This window comes from Panthera onca, chromosome E1 (genome assembly GCF_046562875.1).
Source record: "Panthera onca isolate mPanOnc1 chromosome E1, mPanOnc1 haplotype 2, whole genome shotgun sequence".
In the NCBI taxonomy this organism is placed as follows: domain Eukaryota; kingdom Metazoa; phylum Chordata; class Mammalia; order Carnivora; family Felidae; genus Panthera; species Panthera onca.
Window position 1 is genome coordinate 12,509,839 of NC_138352.1, and position 17,337 is coordinate 12,527,175.

Genomic DNA, 17,337 nt, shown 5'->3' on the forward strand with positions numbered 1-17,337 from the left:
CCCCGAATGAACGGACGGGCGGCCGACGAGTTGTGCTCAGAGCAGGTCATCGGGTGCGGGGCCCTCACCTGTACACCAGGGTGACGCAGGTGATAAAGAAGGCTCCGCCCACAGTGAAGAGGTAGGCCAGGGGCATGTTGTAGGGCAGGCCGTCGGTCTCGCGGCCACACTGACCGCCACCCGGGGCGGGCACGCACGGCTGGTTCAGCGTGCTGTTGCTATAGTAGCCGTAGTACATGACGGTGTGGCTGAAACGGCCCTGCAGGCAGGAGGCCCCGCCGCGTCAGGGACGTTCCCGCGCCAGACCGGCCGCGGGCTTCGCGAGGCAGAGGAGGGCACGCGTGGGGGCGGGGCGAGGAGAAAGGCAGAGCGGGGGAAGGGCCGGGGCCGGGGTGGGGGGAGAGCAGGGAGGTGGGCCAAGGGCCACAGCCCCGCCGGGGCTCCGCGGCCCCCCTGGAGTCGGGCCCCCCACCCCCCCCCCGCCCAGCCACGGACGCCCCGACGGAGCCCTCACCCCGCCCGTGAGCAGCTCCAGGCCCGTGAAGGCGGGGACAGGGCCCGGGGAGGCTGGTGGCGGGAAGGCGGCCTGCACGCCCACAACAAAGGCCAGCACGGGCAGCAGCAGGAGGGCATTGAAGGCCAGCAGGGTCTTGAGGAAGAGGAAGTAGGAGAGCACACTGGAGCCGAACTGGCCTCCGATCCGCTTCAGGGCGTAGCGCCAGGGCTTCAGGCCGTGCAGACCGGCCAGCAGCCAGAGCCCCAGGCCGTGCAGGGCCTGTGGGCACCAAGGCGAGAAGGGAAGCAGGGTCAGCCCCCAGCTCCCGGGTTGGGCGGAGGTTGGGGGGGTGGGGAGAGCAGGCCTGCAGGCATGGTCGGGGGCGGGGGAGACCCCACCAAGAGGACAGCAGGGACGAAAGCCCCCTCCCCCCCACCTGGCTGCCCTGGGCCCATCCCAGACCGGAGGCTCCTACCAGGACGCAGGTGTCTCGGAGCCAACCACAGCAGGGGAAGAGCCCACGCCGGCCCCGCTGCTCCCTGTGCTTCCCCGTCAGGGTCCGGCTCTCCTCTCTGGGCGCGGAGGCAACATCACGGTTGGACCAGGGATGGACCCAGCTCCCTCCCCGCCTGCTGCAAGCTTGGGGGGGGGGGGGGGCCTTCTCACCGACCACCCAGCCCGGCCAGGGAAGCGGGGGCGGGGGCCGCCCGGGCCCGATGGGCACTGACCGCAGGCTGCGTTTCTCAGCCAGGCCCAAGGGCATTCCCTTCAGCATGTGGCCCCGCTGGGCCACCGTCAGGCTCTGCAGCTCCTTCACCAGCAGGGACCGCTTCTCTGCAGGAGGACGGAGGACGGACTCGGGTCGGCTCCCGCCGTACCCCTCCCTCCCGCACCTGTGGCCGTGACCCCGGACAAGCCTGTCCGCCCCCGCGGCCCCACCCCAACACACACCTCTGCCCACCCGGCCCAGGAGGCCGGCTCCCCTCTGCTCGTGCCCTGCCAGGCCCGCCTGTGTTCCCGCACCAGCCGTCTTCACTCTCCCCCACCTCGGCCAACGGGCCCCTCCTCCTCGACCCTGACTCTCCTCCTGAGCCCCCACAAGCACCTTGCTCTGACCCCCGTTGCGCCTGAGCCCCCACCCCCCCGTCCCCGCCCTGGTCAGCAGCGATGAGGTCCAACCCCATCCCTGACCACTGCCCACGACACCAGACGAGAGGTGACACTCGGAAAGCTGACAGACACCCGGCCCGGTTTGCAAAGCGAAGCTGGAAAGTTCACCCTGACCCTGGAGCCCGCGCCTCCCTGCGCTGTCCGTCCCCTGCCGCAGGGCCTCGAGCAAACTGGGGAGGAGACGGGCGGGGCCCCAACACAGTGCCTGAGCTCTGGGCACCTGAACGCCAGAGGATACCGGGTTGAAGGCCAACCCGTGACACTGGCCCTGCTACAACCACCGTCCCTTGCCCTCTAGCCCCTCCACACCGGCCTCCCACCTCAGGGCCTTTGCACATGCCCCTCTGCTCTAGTGTCACTTCTTCCAGGAAGCCTCCCTGAATCCCCCTCCCGCAGCTTGCCTTTCCTCTGTCGCCCTTATCTGTGCTTTAATCATCTGCTTTTCCATTGAGTTGGTTCAATCTGTTTCGCTGCCGGTGAGCCAGACCGGGTCAGGGACTTTCCCACACTTGACCCAGCCCCAGGTTCATCGCACCCCAAAGCCGAGACCGGCATATGCAATGGGTGCTCAGCGTGGGAGCGTGTGGGCCAGGCGTTTCCGACCGCCACCCGCCCCGGGCCCAACCCTTCTCGGCCCGAAGGCCCCGCTTCTCGGCCGCCCCCGTCCCCCCATGGCAAGGCCTCACGAGGCCTGGCAGCCTTCGGGCAGCCCCGCGGCAGGAGGGGAGCCGGCCTGGGCTCCCACCCACCGAGGCGCGGGGCCCACTCACTCACCCTCCTCCTCGAGGGCCGCGGGGTCCAGCTCCAGGTCATAGAGGCGGAGGCTGGGCCGGGCCGAGCGCCCCACGCCCCCGAGCTGGGGCCGGCTGACCCTGTGCCGAAGCCGCACCGTGCGGTTGTAGTACTGGGAGATGATGGCCCCGCGGCTGCGGCCTGCAGGGGGGCGGCAGGTCAGGGGGCCGCGCCGCTGTGCCTCCCCGCCCCTCACCTCTCCCGGGACCCAGGCACCACCGGCTGGCTTCCCAAGAGCCCATCTTTTAGCCTCTCTTTATCCGTGCGCTCGTTTCTGCGACCCAGCGAGGCCGCACGGGGCTCCGGGCGTGGCCGGGAGGGGGCGGGGCGGGTACTCACGGCGCCACCCGCAGCCCCGGCCGCCCAGGGTCCCACTCACCGATGGTGCGACTAGGCATGCTGGCCAGGATGCGGAGCGTGGCCGTGCTGTGGGCAGCAGCATCCTCGGGCCCCAGGGGGGCCTGGCGGCCACTGCCTGTACACAGAAAAGACTCGTCCGGAGGTCCCGGCCGGCCAGCGGCCTCCGCCACCCGGTCCCCACCTCGGGCCCGCACGCAGCCGGGAGGGGTGTCCTGAGAGGCCGGGAAGGCTCAGCGCCCGGCCCACAGCAGCAGCCGGGCGCCTGGGCCAGGACGGCTCACCCGAGGTCCCCGGGGCTCCGGCCCCCAGCCCCCTCTGCCGTAGCTCCAGTCCCTCCTCAGCCACGCACTGGCTCTGCTCCCGGATGAGCTGGTGGAAGGAGTCATGGACTTCACTCTCGTCGTACGGGCTGGGCTCCCGGCTGCGGGGGCAAGAAGGGGGCAGGCGTCCAGGGCTCAGCTGCCCCGGTCCCGCCCCAGCGGCCGCCCCTTCCCCGGGCCCTGGTCCAGATGGCCTCTCCCTGGCAGGGAGTTTGGGGACGTCCCTGCCCTCCAGCCCGCCGCCCAGCCCCCACCCCCGCCGGGCCCAGACCACTTACTCATGGTCCTCCGGGATCTCAGGGACACTGAGGACAAAGGGCAGCGGCTGGGCCATGTCTAGGGCCCACACCCAGCCAGTCTGCAGCCCTAGGGCAGCTCAGAGCCTGGGTGCAGCCCCCGAAGCCTCCCGCTGCCCATCTGATGAGACAGAATATTGCACCAAGGTCAGCCTTCCATGCCCGGTGGTGCCCGGCCGAACCACCCACTCCCTGGGGACCGCGGGAGGTGGCACTCACAGCCTGGGCCGCCCGAGCCCCTGCCCGCCCCCCATCCACAGCCCAATACGTGGTCAGGCTAGTGACCCCGAATAAAACTCGTGCCAGAAGGGGGCGAGGGGGATCCCGTTCCACTGCCTGAGGGAGAGAGGAAGGAAGGGAGGGGGGTCTGGGCAGTCCCCGTCGGTTTCCTCTATGGCGCCAGTCCCGGAAAGGGAAGGGTGGGTGTCTGTGCACACGGCTGGCCTTCCCGAGGGCTCTGCCCCGGGCACACCCCCACTCTCTTGGTGAAAAGGGTCAGGGCGACTCGGAGCCCTCCTTCCTGGGCCTGCCCATAACCCCAGAGCACTTCCTCTCCCAGGAAACCCCTCCCACAGCTAGCCCCCACCCCCCACCAACATTGCTCTCCCCACTGGGCCAGGCTGGGGCGCTGCAAGGTCACCAGACCTACTCCCCTACATTCATCACCCCAGGGGCCGGCCAGGGCAGCTGCCTGGGAGAAGGGGGGCTGGGCGTTAAACAGACTGCCTTTGTCCAGCCTGTGTCCAGGCAGAGGGCTCTGCGGTCGGCTGGGGCCAACTGGAACCAGCGTGACCTTGTGTGGGCTCTTCACTCTGTGCCCTGCGTCCGCTCGGTGCCCGGTCCTCCCTACACTCACCCCCAGGGAACGCGGCGCTTAGAAAAAGTTGGCTCAACTCAACGGGACTTCTTTGGGCGAGGCCAGGGTGCCCAGACAGTGTCCTCACTTAGGGGCCTCAAGGACTTCCGTTTCTCAGCCCAGGCCCCCCCCCTCCCCACACACACACAGTCCAAGCCCCTTCCCCTCCCTCCAGCAGGAGCTCAGCTGGGAACCAGCAGAGCTGGAGGTGGGGCCAACCATGTGCCCCCCAATCCTGTCCCTAGAGCTAGAATCCCCTCCTCCACAGACAGACCCCTTGCAGGCTCAGACCCACAGGCCTCGCCCACACACCCCTTCTCCCCGGGAGGAGGGGAAGTTGGGGGGAGGGGGTTGGGGAGGGAGTGGGAGGTGCTCAGAGGCCTGGAACCCGGAGGCCTGCCTGGGGTAGAGGCTCACCTGGGCTCCCCGTCACTGCCTAGGACTTCTGCCAGCGACACCCAGCCCCCCGGCACTCCGCCCCAGGCCCAGGCAGGTCCGGCAGAGTTTCCGGGGCACCCCATTCCTGAGCCCTGAGCCAGGTGAGGAGGGGCAGGGGTGGGGCCGGTTTCCAGGAGCCCCACCCCAGCCGGCCGCGAGTCCCCTGGGAGCAGCAGCAGCCCAGCCTGGAGCCCAGGGACAGCAGCAACTCCGGGAACCCCTCGACGCGCCACCACCACCCCCCCCCCCCCCCCCCCCCCCCCCCCCCCGCCCCGCCAGTCTCCCAGCTCCCGCTCCCCCCTCCCCCGCCGCCTGGGGCCAGTGATACCTGCCTGCGCGACCCGGCGCCCTCCCCGCCCCTCCGCTCCCAGTCGCGGGCCACCAACACTGCCCTCTCCCCCGGTGCGGCCCGCGGGTGGGGGTGGGGGGCTGGGGGGCGGGGGGGGGGGGGGGAAGCAACCGGCGTGGAACCCCCTGCCCGGGGACCCCGGGGGCCCCAAGGGACTGGGAGCGGGTCCGCGGCGGGGGAAAGCAGCCGGGCGGGGAGGACCCGGACGCCGCCCCCAAGCCCTGGACCTGCCCCCGGGTCCCCGCCGCTCACCTGGGACGCGCGGGGTGGGGGAGGAGGGGCCCTGCGCGCGCGCCGCTCACCTGTCCCCTGAAAGCGCCGCCGGGAGCTGCTGTCGGGGCTCCGCCAACGGGGGGAGGGAGGGGCACCGCGGGGTCAGGGGGAGGGAGTGACCGCGGGCCCGGGGGGACGACCCGGGGCCGTCGCAGGACCCGCGGGGCCCGAGGGAGCTGCGCCGCCCAGCCCGGCCCACGTGGTGGCGGGCCTCCGGCGTCACGTGACCCGGCCCGCCCGCCGGCGCGCCCCGCGCCCTGCGGCGACCGTGCCCTCGCCCGGCCACCTTCCAACCCCGCCCCCGCCCCACCGCCGGGCCTGAGCAGGGTGCGGGCGGCCGAGCGCCCAGGTCTACTCCGACCTCAGCCTAGGTCCACAGCGTCAGTGGGACTCAGTTTCCCCGAGTTTCGAACAATCGGGGCAGTAATTCCCAGCCGCCCCTTTCCCCCCCGGGCAGTTATCCAACCAGCACGATGCTGCAAAGCCCCACCGAGGCAGCGCCTTTCGACACCAGATTGGGTAACCTTGCCCTCCAGCGCGACCTCCTGCTGACAAACGACTTTCCGAAGCTGGCGTGTGGGGAACCCGGGTTGTCACCCCCCTCTGGTCTGGGCGTGGTTTCTGCCTCGTTTGTCAGCCCACAGTTCTGGGTCACTTCCTGTGTGCTAGGTGGGGAGGAGGGGGTGAGACCCAGGGAAGACGGCCAGGCCACTGTGACTGTCCCCGTCGCTCTTCCCCATAAGCCAGGGAGGTGGGCACCCATGTGCCTTCTTCACAGATGAGGAAACTGAGGCTCAGGGGTTCATCAGTCCCCCCTCCCCCCCATACCATCTGCCAGGGCGCAAGTCTAGTCCACCCCAGAGCCCCACTGAGAAACCTGACTTTGAGAAAGCCTGGCAGGTCAGAGGGCAGGCTCCCAAGGATTGGAGGGAGGATGGGCGGGATTTGGAGAGTGGTGGGGGGACATTCCTGGTCCGGAGAAGCCTTGAGAGTCAGGGAGGGTGGGAGGCAGAAAGGAAGGAGAGGGGAGGGGGGAGAACGGGTGGGCCAAGCCAGGATTCCCGGATGAAAAGTTGCAGTGCAACAGGCAAAGGGGCCCGCAGGCCTGAAGTTGGACAAAGAGGGAGGGGCCAGCGTTGGGGCTTTTTTGCAGCTGCCAGTGTGGACCTCTGGTGGATTACTGCCGGCGGGCTCTTGGCACAAGGCAGGTGGCCATGAAGACCCAGGCCTGCCCAGGCCCCTGCCTCTCCTCCCACTACTACCCACCCCCCACGCACACCCACGCTCCAGCCCCATGTTACTTGCATGACCCTGGCCCAACTTGGAAGTCACCTCTTCAGGGAAGCCTTCCTGGATTGAACCCCTGTTGGAGCACTTGTCACTTCCTGTTGACATGATCTTTTGCCGGTCTGTCACCCCTGCCCCCGCCCTCTGAGCCCACTGCGCCCTGGGAGCCAGCACCCAGCTTGGAGCCTGGCATAGCAGAGGGGCTCAGAAATTGAAGGCGTCTAGGCAGGGGTGCAGAAAAGCCACCAGAGCTCAGCTATGAGATGGACTGGGCCCTAAGGGAGGTGGAGAGGGAGCAAGGAGGAAGGGCATGACCCCAGGGGATCCCGGGAGAGAGAAATGGCCGAGAAGGCTCTTAGACGATTTGCTCGCAGAAGATTCAGCCGCCCCAAAGGTGCCAATTCCTGAGCCTTCACTATAGGCCAGGCTCTAGGTCCCTGCCTTGTCCTCATTGCCGGGAACGCCAAGGGCTTCTGGAAACTGAGCAGCCCTAAGTGATGGGGCCCACCCGTTAGGCCACTATCGCGCTCTCCCGAGAGGACAAACTGGGACCCGCAGATAAGAAGCCACCCGCCCCGCGGGACTGGGCTTGGGCTCTCCCCCCCACCTCCCCGGGTGTAAAGGGAGCGGGTCCGGGCGAGCACCCAGGAGCGCCCTCGCTTCGGGGCAGGGGGCAGGAGGCGAGGAAGGCGGCAACCGCAGGAGTCGCGGGGAGGGGAGGGCGCGACCCCCACCCAGGGCGCAGCCGAGCAGCCCACCCGGAGGCTGCCCCGCTACGCCTCCCACCTGCTTGCCCGCCCCCCCCCTCCCCGCGCCCCGCAGGAAGTGGCGGCCCCAGCGAAAGCGGAGGAAACTGCCGAGGTGGGGGCGAGGAGTGGAGGGGGGAGGAGACGGCGGGAGAGCTGGGGTTCCTGTCATGTGACCCCTCTCCCCTCGGCTCCCTCACAGTCCCGCCTGGCTTGGCGGGACCCGGTCGAAGGAGGGGGCTCCTCCGGGGAGGTGGTCCCTTGTCCCCAGGTGAGCTGGGCCCACACTGGGGGGAAGGAGGCAGAGCGTGAGGGGCTGAAAGAGAAAACCGAGGTCGAGGGCTGCTGAAGGGGTGGGGGTCAGAGCCTGCTTATTAGGGTCTGGTTCCCAAGTCTGAGACCATAGCCACGCCCCCTCGTCTGGGGTCCCTGGGGGCACCCGCAGACTGAGTCCCAGCACATCCCAATCGGTGCTGCCACAGGATGCCGGATCCTTGGACCTGTCAGGGTTGGGGGCCCGTTCCCGATGGGAGAATTAGCGCCCCGAGAACAGGAATGGTCTTGCCAAAGGGTGACCCCACGGGCAGCAGGTGGAACTGGGGTACAGCAGGCCCTGGGCCCCCTCGCACTTATCTGTGGCCACACCTGGCTTTGTCTGTGTCTGTGACAGTCCCATCTTTCTGTGCCCTTTGGACCTTTCTCCCCCATGGCCAGACAGGGAAACGGAGGCCTCTGGCTGCGTGTCGCTTTGAGATGTGGATGGGGACTGAGTCCAGACCTGCTCCGGCTGAGTGCTTTCTCTTCATCTCTGGCGATGCCAGGGCCACGACCCTGAAGCCCGCCCGACAGGCAGCCCCCAGCCCTTCTGGGAGGAGGGGCGGGGCGGCCCGGCGCCCCCAGCCGCGACCCCACCGCGGAGATGCTGCGGAGGCCGGCAGCGCGGTCCGGCCAGGACCCCGGGGAGCCAGCGCCTGAGCCAGGGGTGGAGGAGCTGGGGGAGCAAGAGATTGGGCGGCTGTGGTCCTCCCAGGCACAAGTCCGGGGGCTGCCGTATGCCATGGTGGACAAGCGCTTCATCCGGTGGGTACACGCGGACCCACACGGCTGGAGATCAGACGGTGGGGGAGGGGGAGCCCCGAGAGGAAGCACCTGTTGAACGGGGGAGGGTACGAGTCGCCGGCAGTGGGAAAACTCCTCCGCCCCGTGGCCCTGCTCTGCCTGGCCCGGTGGGCACAGCGGGTGACTCAAGGGCGCCCCCATCGCCACCCCGTCCCAGGCAGCTGCGGGAGCCCCGGGGGGTGAAGACCTCTCGCTGGCAGCGATGGCGGCGCAGGGGGCAGACAGCGGGCCGGCGCCTGGGGGAGGCAGCGCGGAGGCTGGTCCGGGGCTTCGGCCTCTGGGAAGACGCCCTCTACGAGATCGGGGGTAGGACCCGCGCCCTCACCCCCACCTCCCCTCTCTGGAGTCTCCGTGTCCAGTTTAGAAGCCCAAGGAGGGCACCAGCCCGCTTGCCGTGACCCCCTCCCTCCCCCCTCACCGACACCCCCCCCCCCAACAACAACCATCGCCCCCCATCCCATCATCCGCATCAGTTCGGCCCCAAGCGGGGCGCAAAACTTGATAGATGGCAGCACCCCCTGGTGGCCATCAGAGGTACTGCTAGGGCAGCCTCCAGGGCCCTAAACCGAGGTCCCCGCGAGGCTGGCCACCCACAGCCCTCGGATTCTCAGGGGGGCCCCTGGCTCGGTGCGGCCCTGAAGGACCCCCTCCTCTCCTCATAGGCCTCTTTGGCACCGGAATCCAGTCCTACTTCACCTTCCTTCGCTTCCTGCTGCTGCTCAACTTGCTGACCCTGCTCCTGACCGCAGGCTTCGTGCTGCTGCCCCTGGTCTGGCTCCGCCCCCCTGACACAGGCCCCTCCCTTAACTTCAGTGAGTGCCCTACCCGCCGAGGGAATAGTGTCCTGGAGCCCACAGGCACCCCCGGGGACGCTGAGGGGCTGGTCCCGGGCTCAGGGTGTTGGGACAGCCCTACCCTCTGTGTCCCGGTCCCAGGCATCCTCCTGCTTGAGTCCAGCCCTGGGACCCTCCCTGCCGGGCCGTGTTCATGACATACCTCCCGACATATCCTCAGGGCCCTGCTCGGGCCTCCCCAGGACTGGGGGCTATGGAGTAGATATGCCTTGGGGACCCTTCCCTATTGGTTTCCTCTCCCTCCCGACAGCCCTCCAGTGCCCTGGTGGCCTCCAGCCCCAGACTGGTGTTCCCAGATTCCACAATCAACTTTGGAATGTTTTAACCGGCAGGGTGAGTGGATTCTGCCTTCACTATGGGCCAGGGGGGCTGGGGGACCTGGAGAACTGGCCCCAGGGGACCGCAGTCTAAGAGGACCCCAGTCCCTCCAAAGGCATTTTGGCTTCTAGGGAAATGGTTCTACACAAACAGGCTGGCGGGGACAGTGACGGGGTCAGAGAGAGGCTGAGGCCAGGATACACAGCCCAGGCCCCTGGACACTTGCCCATGGCCCTCAGAGCCCAGCTGGGGGAGCGTCCAGGCCTGTGGACTAAGCACCACCCCACCGTCACCCCTGGGTGCCACTGAGGAGTTACCGTATAGACTCCCATGTGCCAATGTCTCTTCCTCGAAGCTGTGTGGCCTTGGGCAAGTTGCCTAACTGCTCTGAGACTGTAACATAGGGAGGCTCTCACTCCCTACTTGATGAGGGTACTGTGAGTGTTAAAGAGCCAAGACCTGGAAAACACTTAGCACACACCTGCACGACCCGACGCGGTCCTTGTCATCTGCGTCCCCAGGCCTTCAACACCACCTACCTCTTCTATGGCGCATACCGGGCAGGCCCGGAGAGCAGCTCGGCCTACAGCATCCGCCTGGCCTACCTCCTGAGCCCGCTGGCCTGCCTGTTCCTCTGCTTCTGTGGGACTCTGCGGCGGTGAGAGCGGAGCCCCGGCCTCTACCTCCTTCCGGGGGGGGGGGGGGGTCTTCCCTGATCGCCCCTCCCCTGGCGTGGCACCCCCAAGTTAGCAGGAGGGCCCCGGCCCCTGTTCCCTAAGGCTCATCTATGGCTCCAGGGCCTGAACTCCGTGTCCCCAGCTGCAGAGCTCAGGGGCAGGGGACACCGCCCCTGTCTCCCCACCCGCAACGATAGCTGAGGCCACAGGCTGCCCCCAGGACTGTCAGGGGCTTCCCACCCCAGACCTGAGCCAGGGCAGAGGCCCCTCCCCCATGAGCCCTGGCCTCCGGCCCCCTCCAGGATGGTAAAGGAGCTGCCACAGAGGCTGTTTCTGGGCCAAGACTACAGGTCACCTGTCAGTGTCAAAGTCTTCTCCTCCTGGGACTTCTGTATCCGGGGACAGGAAGCAGCCACCATCAAGAAGCACGAGATCAGCAACGAGTTCAAGGTGTGTGCAAGCGTGTGGTGCGTGTACGACTGGGTATGTGAGTGGCCGAGGTTTGGAAGTGTGTGTCGGGGGTGGGTGCACACGCGCGCGTGCATAGGGCGTTCCAGCTGGAGGTGGGGCTGTGCCGCTGTTTGGACGTGAGCAGACGGTGCGAGGTGGGGCGGTCGAGATAAGACCGGCCACCAGCCCTCAGCCTGCCCCCGCCCCAGGGTCGCCCCAACCTTGCCTGGATGCTGGCGGCCTGTCTCCCGACCAACAGGGACCTGGGCCTGCGCTGTTTGAGGGCACCCGCCCCTTCCACGCACGCAGCACCCAGCCCCCACCTGTCTGTGTCCCCGCCCCCATGACAGGTGGAGCTGGAGGAAGGGCGTCGATTCCTGCTGATGCAGCAGCAGACCCGGACCCAGAGGGCCTGCCACCTGCTCACCTACCTGTGGGTCAATGTCCTCATCGGGCTCCTGGTGGTCGGGGCCATCAGCGCCATCTTCTGGGCCACCAAGTACTCACAGGACAACAAAGAGGTGCCTGGCAACTGACGTGCATGCATTTAATCCCGGCCAGAATTTGGCGGGGAGACGGGGCGGTCCCACTTTGCAGATGAGCAAGCTGAGGCTCAGAGAGGTTGAAAACAATCCGCCTGAGGTCACCATCAGGCCAGGGCGCCTCTCCCCGCGATATCCTCCAGCCGCGAATAGCCCGCGGGCTTCCAGACGCCAGGCCCACACCAGTTACACCTGAGGGGGTTGTAGGGCCCAAGGGAGCCGCTGGGGACCCCCCCCAGCGCATGCGTACCCCCTTACCTGCTTTTCCCCGCAGGAGTCTCTGTTCGTGCTGCTACAGTACCTGCCCCCGGGGGTCATCGCCCTGGTCAACTTTGTGGGTCCCCTGCTCTTTGTTTTCCTCATCCAGCTGGAGAACTACCCTCCCAACACTGAGGTCAACCTCACCCTTATCTGGTGAGTGCCACCCTTGGGGGTGACAGGGGGGACAGCGTGTGGAGGGGAAGGAACGGAGGGCCCGGGGGCACTTGAGGATGCCGCGTCCTGCTGCCCGTGTTGGTTACCGCCTGGCACCAGTGGTCCCGAGCAAGGGAAGGTATGCAGAAGCTTCCAGAAACGTGATCTCAAGAGCCCCCGTCTAAAGCTTTCCAGTCCCTTCCTTCCAAAGTAAGCCAGCTGCCTGGACCAAGCACCAGCCATTCGGAGGGGCCAGTGACAAAACAGCCAGGAGGGGTTGGGAACCAGCCTCTCGCCCGGGAAAACCAGGAAGGTGGGAGGCGCACAGCACCCACATGCCCCGAGGGTTTCCACCCCTCACCTTGACAACCTTCACCTGTGAAGTCGGGACCATCCTCATTCCCATTTGACAGATGAGGAAACTGAGGCTCGCACGGGTCAAGTGCCTCAGCCAAAGGCAAGCTCACCATGTCTGTTGGGTGCAGGTTCAAATGCAAGCCCCCCCCCCCCGACCCCCATGCTCTGTCTCCCCGCTCAGGACGAGGATCTCGCCTTGGACCCCAAGCCCCTCCTTGAGCCCCCGCAGAGCTCCAGCTCAGCATTTCCGTCTCCCCCTCCACCCCCCTGCTTGGCTCTGCCGGCTTTCTCTCCTGCTTCCCCTGTGCAGAAGCTGTCTGGAGCCCATTCAGCTTTCCTCCAAGGCTGACTGTGGCTTGAAACTTTATTTTTGGAATAGGTAATACCACACGCACGTGGAAAAAAAAAAAAAACAAAAAACTTCAAAATGCTGAGAAAAAGCAAAGATAAAAAATAAGCCCCCACCCGCCCTGCCTCCCAGCCTCCCTCAACAGAACCACTGTTCCCAGCCAAACTCGTGTCACATGTCAGCTGAGAGTCCACACTTAGCTCTAATGCGCATGAGACGGTTTGGGGTTAAGAGCCATCCTGCCTGTGTGATCCAGTCATGCAACATTCAGGAGGGCCCGTGGGCATGTTTGTGCTACATGAGACCATGTAAGCGGGCTAGGGTAGAAACAGAGCTCTCACCTGCTGCGAGAATATTAAACTCTAAACCAAGTGTGGCAGCGGGGGAGGGGGAGGGCAGCTGGGCTACACAGCGTTTCCCACGCTGATTTAAAAACAGAACCCTTGCCTCATGAATCATCTGGAGGCCACGATTCTGGGGAACACAACCTTGGGCAACGTTGCCACCGGACAGAGTAGGCTGGAAGTCGGCCGGGCTCTGGAATCAGAGGGCGCCGGACCCCGGAGAGACATGATCTCCAACGGAGCTCAACCGCACACGTAACCTGGGTGGCTTGTGCCCAGGTACCCGAGCCCCTTCCCCTGACTCGGTCCCAATCCCCCGCCCCCCCCCCCCCCAGGTGCGTGGTGCTGAAGCTGGCCAGCCTGGGAATGTTCTCCTTCTCTCTGGGCCAGACTGTGCTGTGCCTTGGCAGAAACAAGACCAGCTGTGAGTCCTTCGGCTACAACGCCTGTGATTACCAGGTGGCTGGTGGCTCCATCCAGGCCTGTCCCTCCTGTCCTCGTCCCTCTCCAGTCTCACCTTTGGGAGAGAGAGCGCTGCACTCCTCCAGGGGGCACTGTTCACAGCACGCTGGGCAGGGCGGCAGCCCTAGCTGGAGGGGCAGGGGGGGCGGAGGGGGGTCCCTGCTCAGCTCTTCCCCTGGAGGCCCCCGTTCTAACTTAGCAATCCTATCGGGCTCCAGGCAGGGCTCTTGCCTCCAACACAGAGGCCCCCAGTGGGTGGGCGAGGGGCGGCCGGGGACCCTGGGTGACACGTGCCCCTCTGCTCCAGTGCTGGGAGAACGCGGTCGGGGAAGAGCTGTACAAGCTGAGCATCTTCAACTTCCTCCTCACGGTGGCCTTTGCCTTCTTTGTCAGCCTGCCTAGGAGGTGAGCCCCGGGGACACCATGGGGAGACCCGGGGGCGGTGGGGGTGACCCGGGCGTGTCTGGGGGATGGCCGGTGGCCACAGCCAAGGGTGAGCAGTTCTTCCCACCACACGCTCGGCGCGACTGAGTGTGTGACGGTCAGCGGTCACGACTGCTGTGGGTATCTGGACGCTCCCCTCCCCCAGGCTGCTGGTGGAGCGGTTCTCAGGCTCTTTCTGGGTCTGGCTGGACCGGGAAGAGTTCCTGGTGCCCAAGAATGTCCTGGACATTGTGGCCGGCCAGACGATCACCTGGATGGGCCTCTTCTACTGTCCCCTGCTGCCTCTGCTCAACAGTGTCTTCATCTTCCTCACCTTCTACATCAAGAAGGTGAGGGCTCGTGGGCTGGGAGGGGGCCGGAGGGGCACTGCGTGGGCGCCCGAGCCAGCGGCAGCGGAGCCCGGCTCCCGTCCCGCTTCCGCGCAGCCCCCCAGTGGCACTGCCCTGGGCCTCGGGCTCCCCCGGCTCACAGCCTCCCCACCTGCTGCCGCCTCCCCCAGTACACCCTGATGAGGAACTCCAAGGCCTCTCCCCGAAGATTCCGCGCCTCCAGCTCCACCTTCTTCTTCCAGCTGGTGCTCATCCTGGGCCTGCTCCTGGCCGTCGTGCCTCTGGGCTATGTGGTCAGCAGGTGAGGGCAGCAGAGGTGCCCGAGGCTGGGGGGCAGGCAGCCCCTCCTCGCCCGGGGCCCTGACGCCAGCCCCACCCTGGCTGTCTCTCCCCAGCATCCACTCCTCCTGGGACTGCGGCCTCTTCGCCAACTACGCGGCCCCCTGGCAGGTGGTCCCAGAGCTGATGGCCCTCCGGCTCCCGCCCTCTGGCCAGCGCGTCCTCCGCTACCTGGGCTCCCACGCTTTCAGCTTCCCCGTCCTCATCCTGCTCAGGTGCCTCTCAGAGCAGCAGGGGCCAAGAGGGGGCACACCTGGGAGGGCGTCCGCCCTTCGATGAGCACCCCCAGACAGTCTCATGGGATCTGGGAGCAAGACAAGGAGAGGCGGGGAGGCAGGGTCCCAGAGGACAGAGCTTGGGCCCAAAGGCAGGTAGCCCTGGGCAGCCCCCTCGAGCAGGTACCTTGTGTGACCCACGGGGACACACGATCCCTCCTGCAGGCACACTAAAAACCTGCAGTTGAGGTATTCTTGCGGCCCTTTAGAATAGGGAGAGAGGCTGCCAGGGGGAGGAAGGACAGGAGAGAGAAAGGTGTCTGCAGACAGAAGAACCCGGGGAGGCATTAAGACACTGGGGTGGGGAGAGAGGAAGTAGGGGAGGCACCTGCCCTCCAGGGATAGCTGACCTTGGATTCCTGTCTGTCCAAAGCCTTGTCCTGACCGTCTGCGTCTCCCAGTCCCAGGCCAATTCGAGGGCCATCCAGCGGATCCGGAAGCAACTGGTGTGGGTGAGTGTCCGCTGGGCTGGGGAGGGGTCACACCTCGCCCCGGAGCGTGGCCTCAGGCCGGGAGCCAGATGACAGGCCTATGGCCTTAGGCTTGGGAACGCGGGGTTGAGAATGTGGCTCTGGGTTGAGGGAGGGGCGGGGCCCTGGTGGGGGCGTGGCTTCTTTCTGGAGGCGGTACTGTTGGGGCGTGGTCTCTGGCTTCACGGAGGCGTGGGGCGTGGCCTCTGGGTGGGGCGAGGCTTAGGCGGGGCGGGGCAGGGGCGGGGCAGGGGCGGGGCAGGGGCGGGGCAGGGGACCCGGCACGGCGGATTTCGTAGGTGCAGCTGCGGGGCCGGCTACTCTTCCCGGCCGGCTCCGGGGTGAAGGCGCCGCTCGTAACCGGCCGCTCGCTCTCCCCCAACCCCCGCAGCAAGTCCAGGAAAAGTGGCACCTGGTGGAGGACCTGTCGCGGCTGCTGCCAGAACCGGGCTCGAGCGACTCTGTGGGGCCCGAGGCCCTTCACTCCCGAGCTTCGCGCCCGCGATCCTTCTGCCCTGGATTCCCGTGCCCCGGCTCCCCGGGCCCCAGGACCCCCAGGCCCGGACCTTGCCTCGAGGATCCCGCTGGGCTCTTCGGTGACCCGGGCCCCCGCGCGTAGATTCCGCCTTCCCAGCGGCTCAGAGCTGTAGCATCGACCCCTGCCTCGGGCCCGGGGCTCGACCCACCTCCCCCACCAGAGTCCCCCTGGCCCCAAGCTCCTGCCCCCTCCCCGTGCCGGACACCACCGCCCCTCTCAGTGGGCCCTCCAGCAGGACGCAGGAGAGCCCCCGGGCAGCAGGAAGAAAATATGGTGACTTGTATTTCTATTTTTAGCCCGGTCCTGTAAAGTTTCTATTTTTGTTGGATGGTTTATAACGTACATAATAGCATAGTAACCCACGAATGCGATATATAAATACACACCCACCGGAAGTGCTCAGAAAGTGTTTCCTGTGGGGAGCGCCGCTGACATCTACGCGAAGGGCAAGACCCGGCCGCCGCTGAGCACACCTGCACTAGGGGCTTGCTGTGCTCTGAGTGCACATTGCTGCCCCCCGCGCCCCCCACCCCCAACCAGCCTCCTGCTATCCCTTCTCCACCTATGAGAGCACTGAGACCCACAAGTGATGCTGGAGTCACCAAGCAGCAGAGCTGGCCGCAGAGCCACACTACACCAGCATGGTGCATTCCTGCCCCCTGACCGGGGTGGAGGGGCGGGGGGGGGGGGGGGGTGCTTCCAGACCTTACCCGAGTCTGAGTAACAGATGGTCCACGGCCAGCCTCTCCCTGGCAGGATTCCTCATGGTCTTCTATTCTGACCCAGGGCCCCACATCAACGAAGTGGGCCTCCTCAGGAACCCGGAACAAAGGTCCCTTGGCCCTAGCTTCTACAGAACCTGTTCTCTAACTCTCCTCCATGCCCCCCAAGACCCCCGCCCTCACGTTCAGTTGACCTCGAGGAGTGGCGGGGCTGGTGGCGGGGAGGCGCCCCACAAGAGCTGTGAGACAAGCGTAGACCTGCATTGTTGGACACACCCAAGAGTCAGCCTGGGGAGGGGGTGGAGCCAGTGGGCCACGGAGCAGGGATGCAGCCCAGGGCCTCCACCCCCACCCCTGCAGTGACTCTCAGCCTTAGAGAACTGGCCCTGTGCCAGGACTGCTGATGTGCTCGGAGCAGGTGCAGACAGCGGCCAGGCATCGGGACTTTCTAAAGCCGCCGGATGACTCTCCCCCGCAGCCAGGGCTGAGAATGCTGGCCCAAAGAACTTTCGGGAGGGAGGGTCAGGAGAAACCCCATGACGTGCTTGGAAACCCTCTACTTCCTCCGGCAGCCTGGCACCCGGCAGGATTCCCAGGCTGGAGGCGGCTCTGGCCCACTGCCCTCGGGCCCAGGCCCTCACGTGGGCATTGGAGACTGGACCGGTTCACCTCCTCCTGTCGCTGTCCTCTCTCACCCACCCGGTGCCACATGACCCGTCAGTCTGTCAACAACTGCAGGGCCCTGTTCCGGGGAAACACGTGGTGCTGTGTGCTCGGTCAGGGGAGGGCCATTGGCCTGTCTCGGGTGAAAGTGACACATGTTATTAACAAGACAGAGCGTGGCCCTGACCTGCAGCGACAGTATCCCGTGGGAGCTTGGTAGAAATGCATCTTCTCAGGCTCCACGGATCTGGAACAGAAACTCAGGGTGGAGCCCAGCGCCGTCTGGTG

At 66.5% G+C, this 17,337-nt stretch overlaps 2 protein-coding genes across 6 annotated transcripts; one reads left to right on the plus strand and one right to left on the minus strand.

Moving 5' to 3' along the window:
• Positions 1–35: 35 nt before the first annotated feature.
• On the minus strand, positions 36–6,402 carry LOC145713101 (transmembrane channel-like protein 6). 5 transcript variants are annotated; one of them, XM_081791124.1, is made up of 9 exons: positions 5,841–6,402; positions 3,417–3,555; positions 3,100–3,239; positions 2,838–2,933; positions 2,441–2,599; positions 1,225–1,330; positions 972–1,068; positions 515–775; positions 36–259 (listed from the first exon to the last, which is right to left on the minus strand). In XM_081791124.1, the coding sequence occupies exons 2-9, from the start codon at positions 3,470–3,472 to the stop codon at positions 65–67; spliced, it is 1,110 nt and encodes a 369-aa protein (XP_081647250.1). In that variant the 5' UTR covers positions 3,473–3,555; positions 5,841–6,402; the 3' UTR covers positions 36–64. The 5 variants fall into 5 exon arrangements, with proteins under 5 accessions (XP_081647250.1, XP_081647251.1, XP_081647248.1 ...); XM_081791125.1 differs by lacking the exon at positions 5,841–6,402 and adding an exon at positions 5,330–5,765; XM_081791122.1 differs by lacking the exon at positions 5,841–6,402 and adding an exon at positions 5,380–5,764.
• A 231-nt stretch (positions 6,403–6,633) lies between these two features.
• Positions 6,634–16,894, plus strand: TMC8 (transmembrane channel like 8). Its single transcript, XM_060645253.3, is given in 17 exon segments — positions 6,634–7,654; positions 8,102–8,463; positions 8,660–8,808; positions 9,165–9,314; positions 9,607–9,689; positions 10,196–10,332; positions 10,654–10,801; positions 11,152–11,322; positions 11,618–11,757; positions 13,143–13,266; positions 13,577–13,674; positions 13,859–14,042; positions 14,213–14,343; positions 14,438–14,596; positions 15,030–15,108; positions 15,518–15,730; positions 15,732–16,894. Coding segments are annotated over 16 exon segments (2,172 nt in total). The 5' UTR covers positions 6,634–7,654; positions 8,102–8,302; the 3' UTR covers positions 15,777–16,894.
• The last annotated feature ends 443 nt before the right edge of the window (positions 16,895–17,337 follow it).

Coding starts and splice junctions, on each gene's coding strand:
- LOC145713101 (XM_081791124.1), bottom strand. CDS start 3,472: ATGGCCCAGCCGCTGCCCTTTGTCCTCAGTGTCCCTGAGATCCCGGAG. Junction 3,240..3,416: donor GAGATCCCGGAGGACCATGA/GTAAGTGGTCTG, acceptor TTGCCCCCGCAG/CCGGGAGCCCAGCCCGTACG. Junction 776..971: donor TCCGAGACACCTGCGTCCTG/GTAGGAGCCTCC, acceptor TGGTGCCCACAG/GCCCTGCACGGCCTGGGGCT.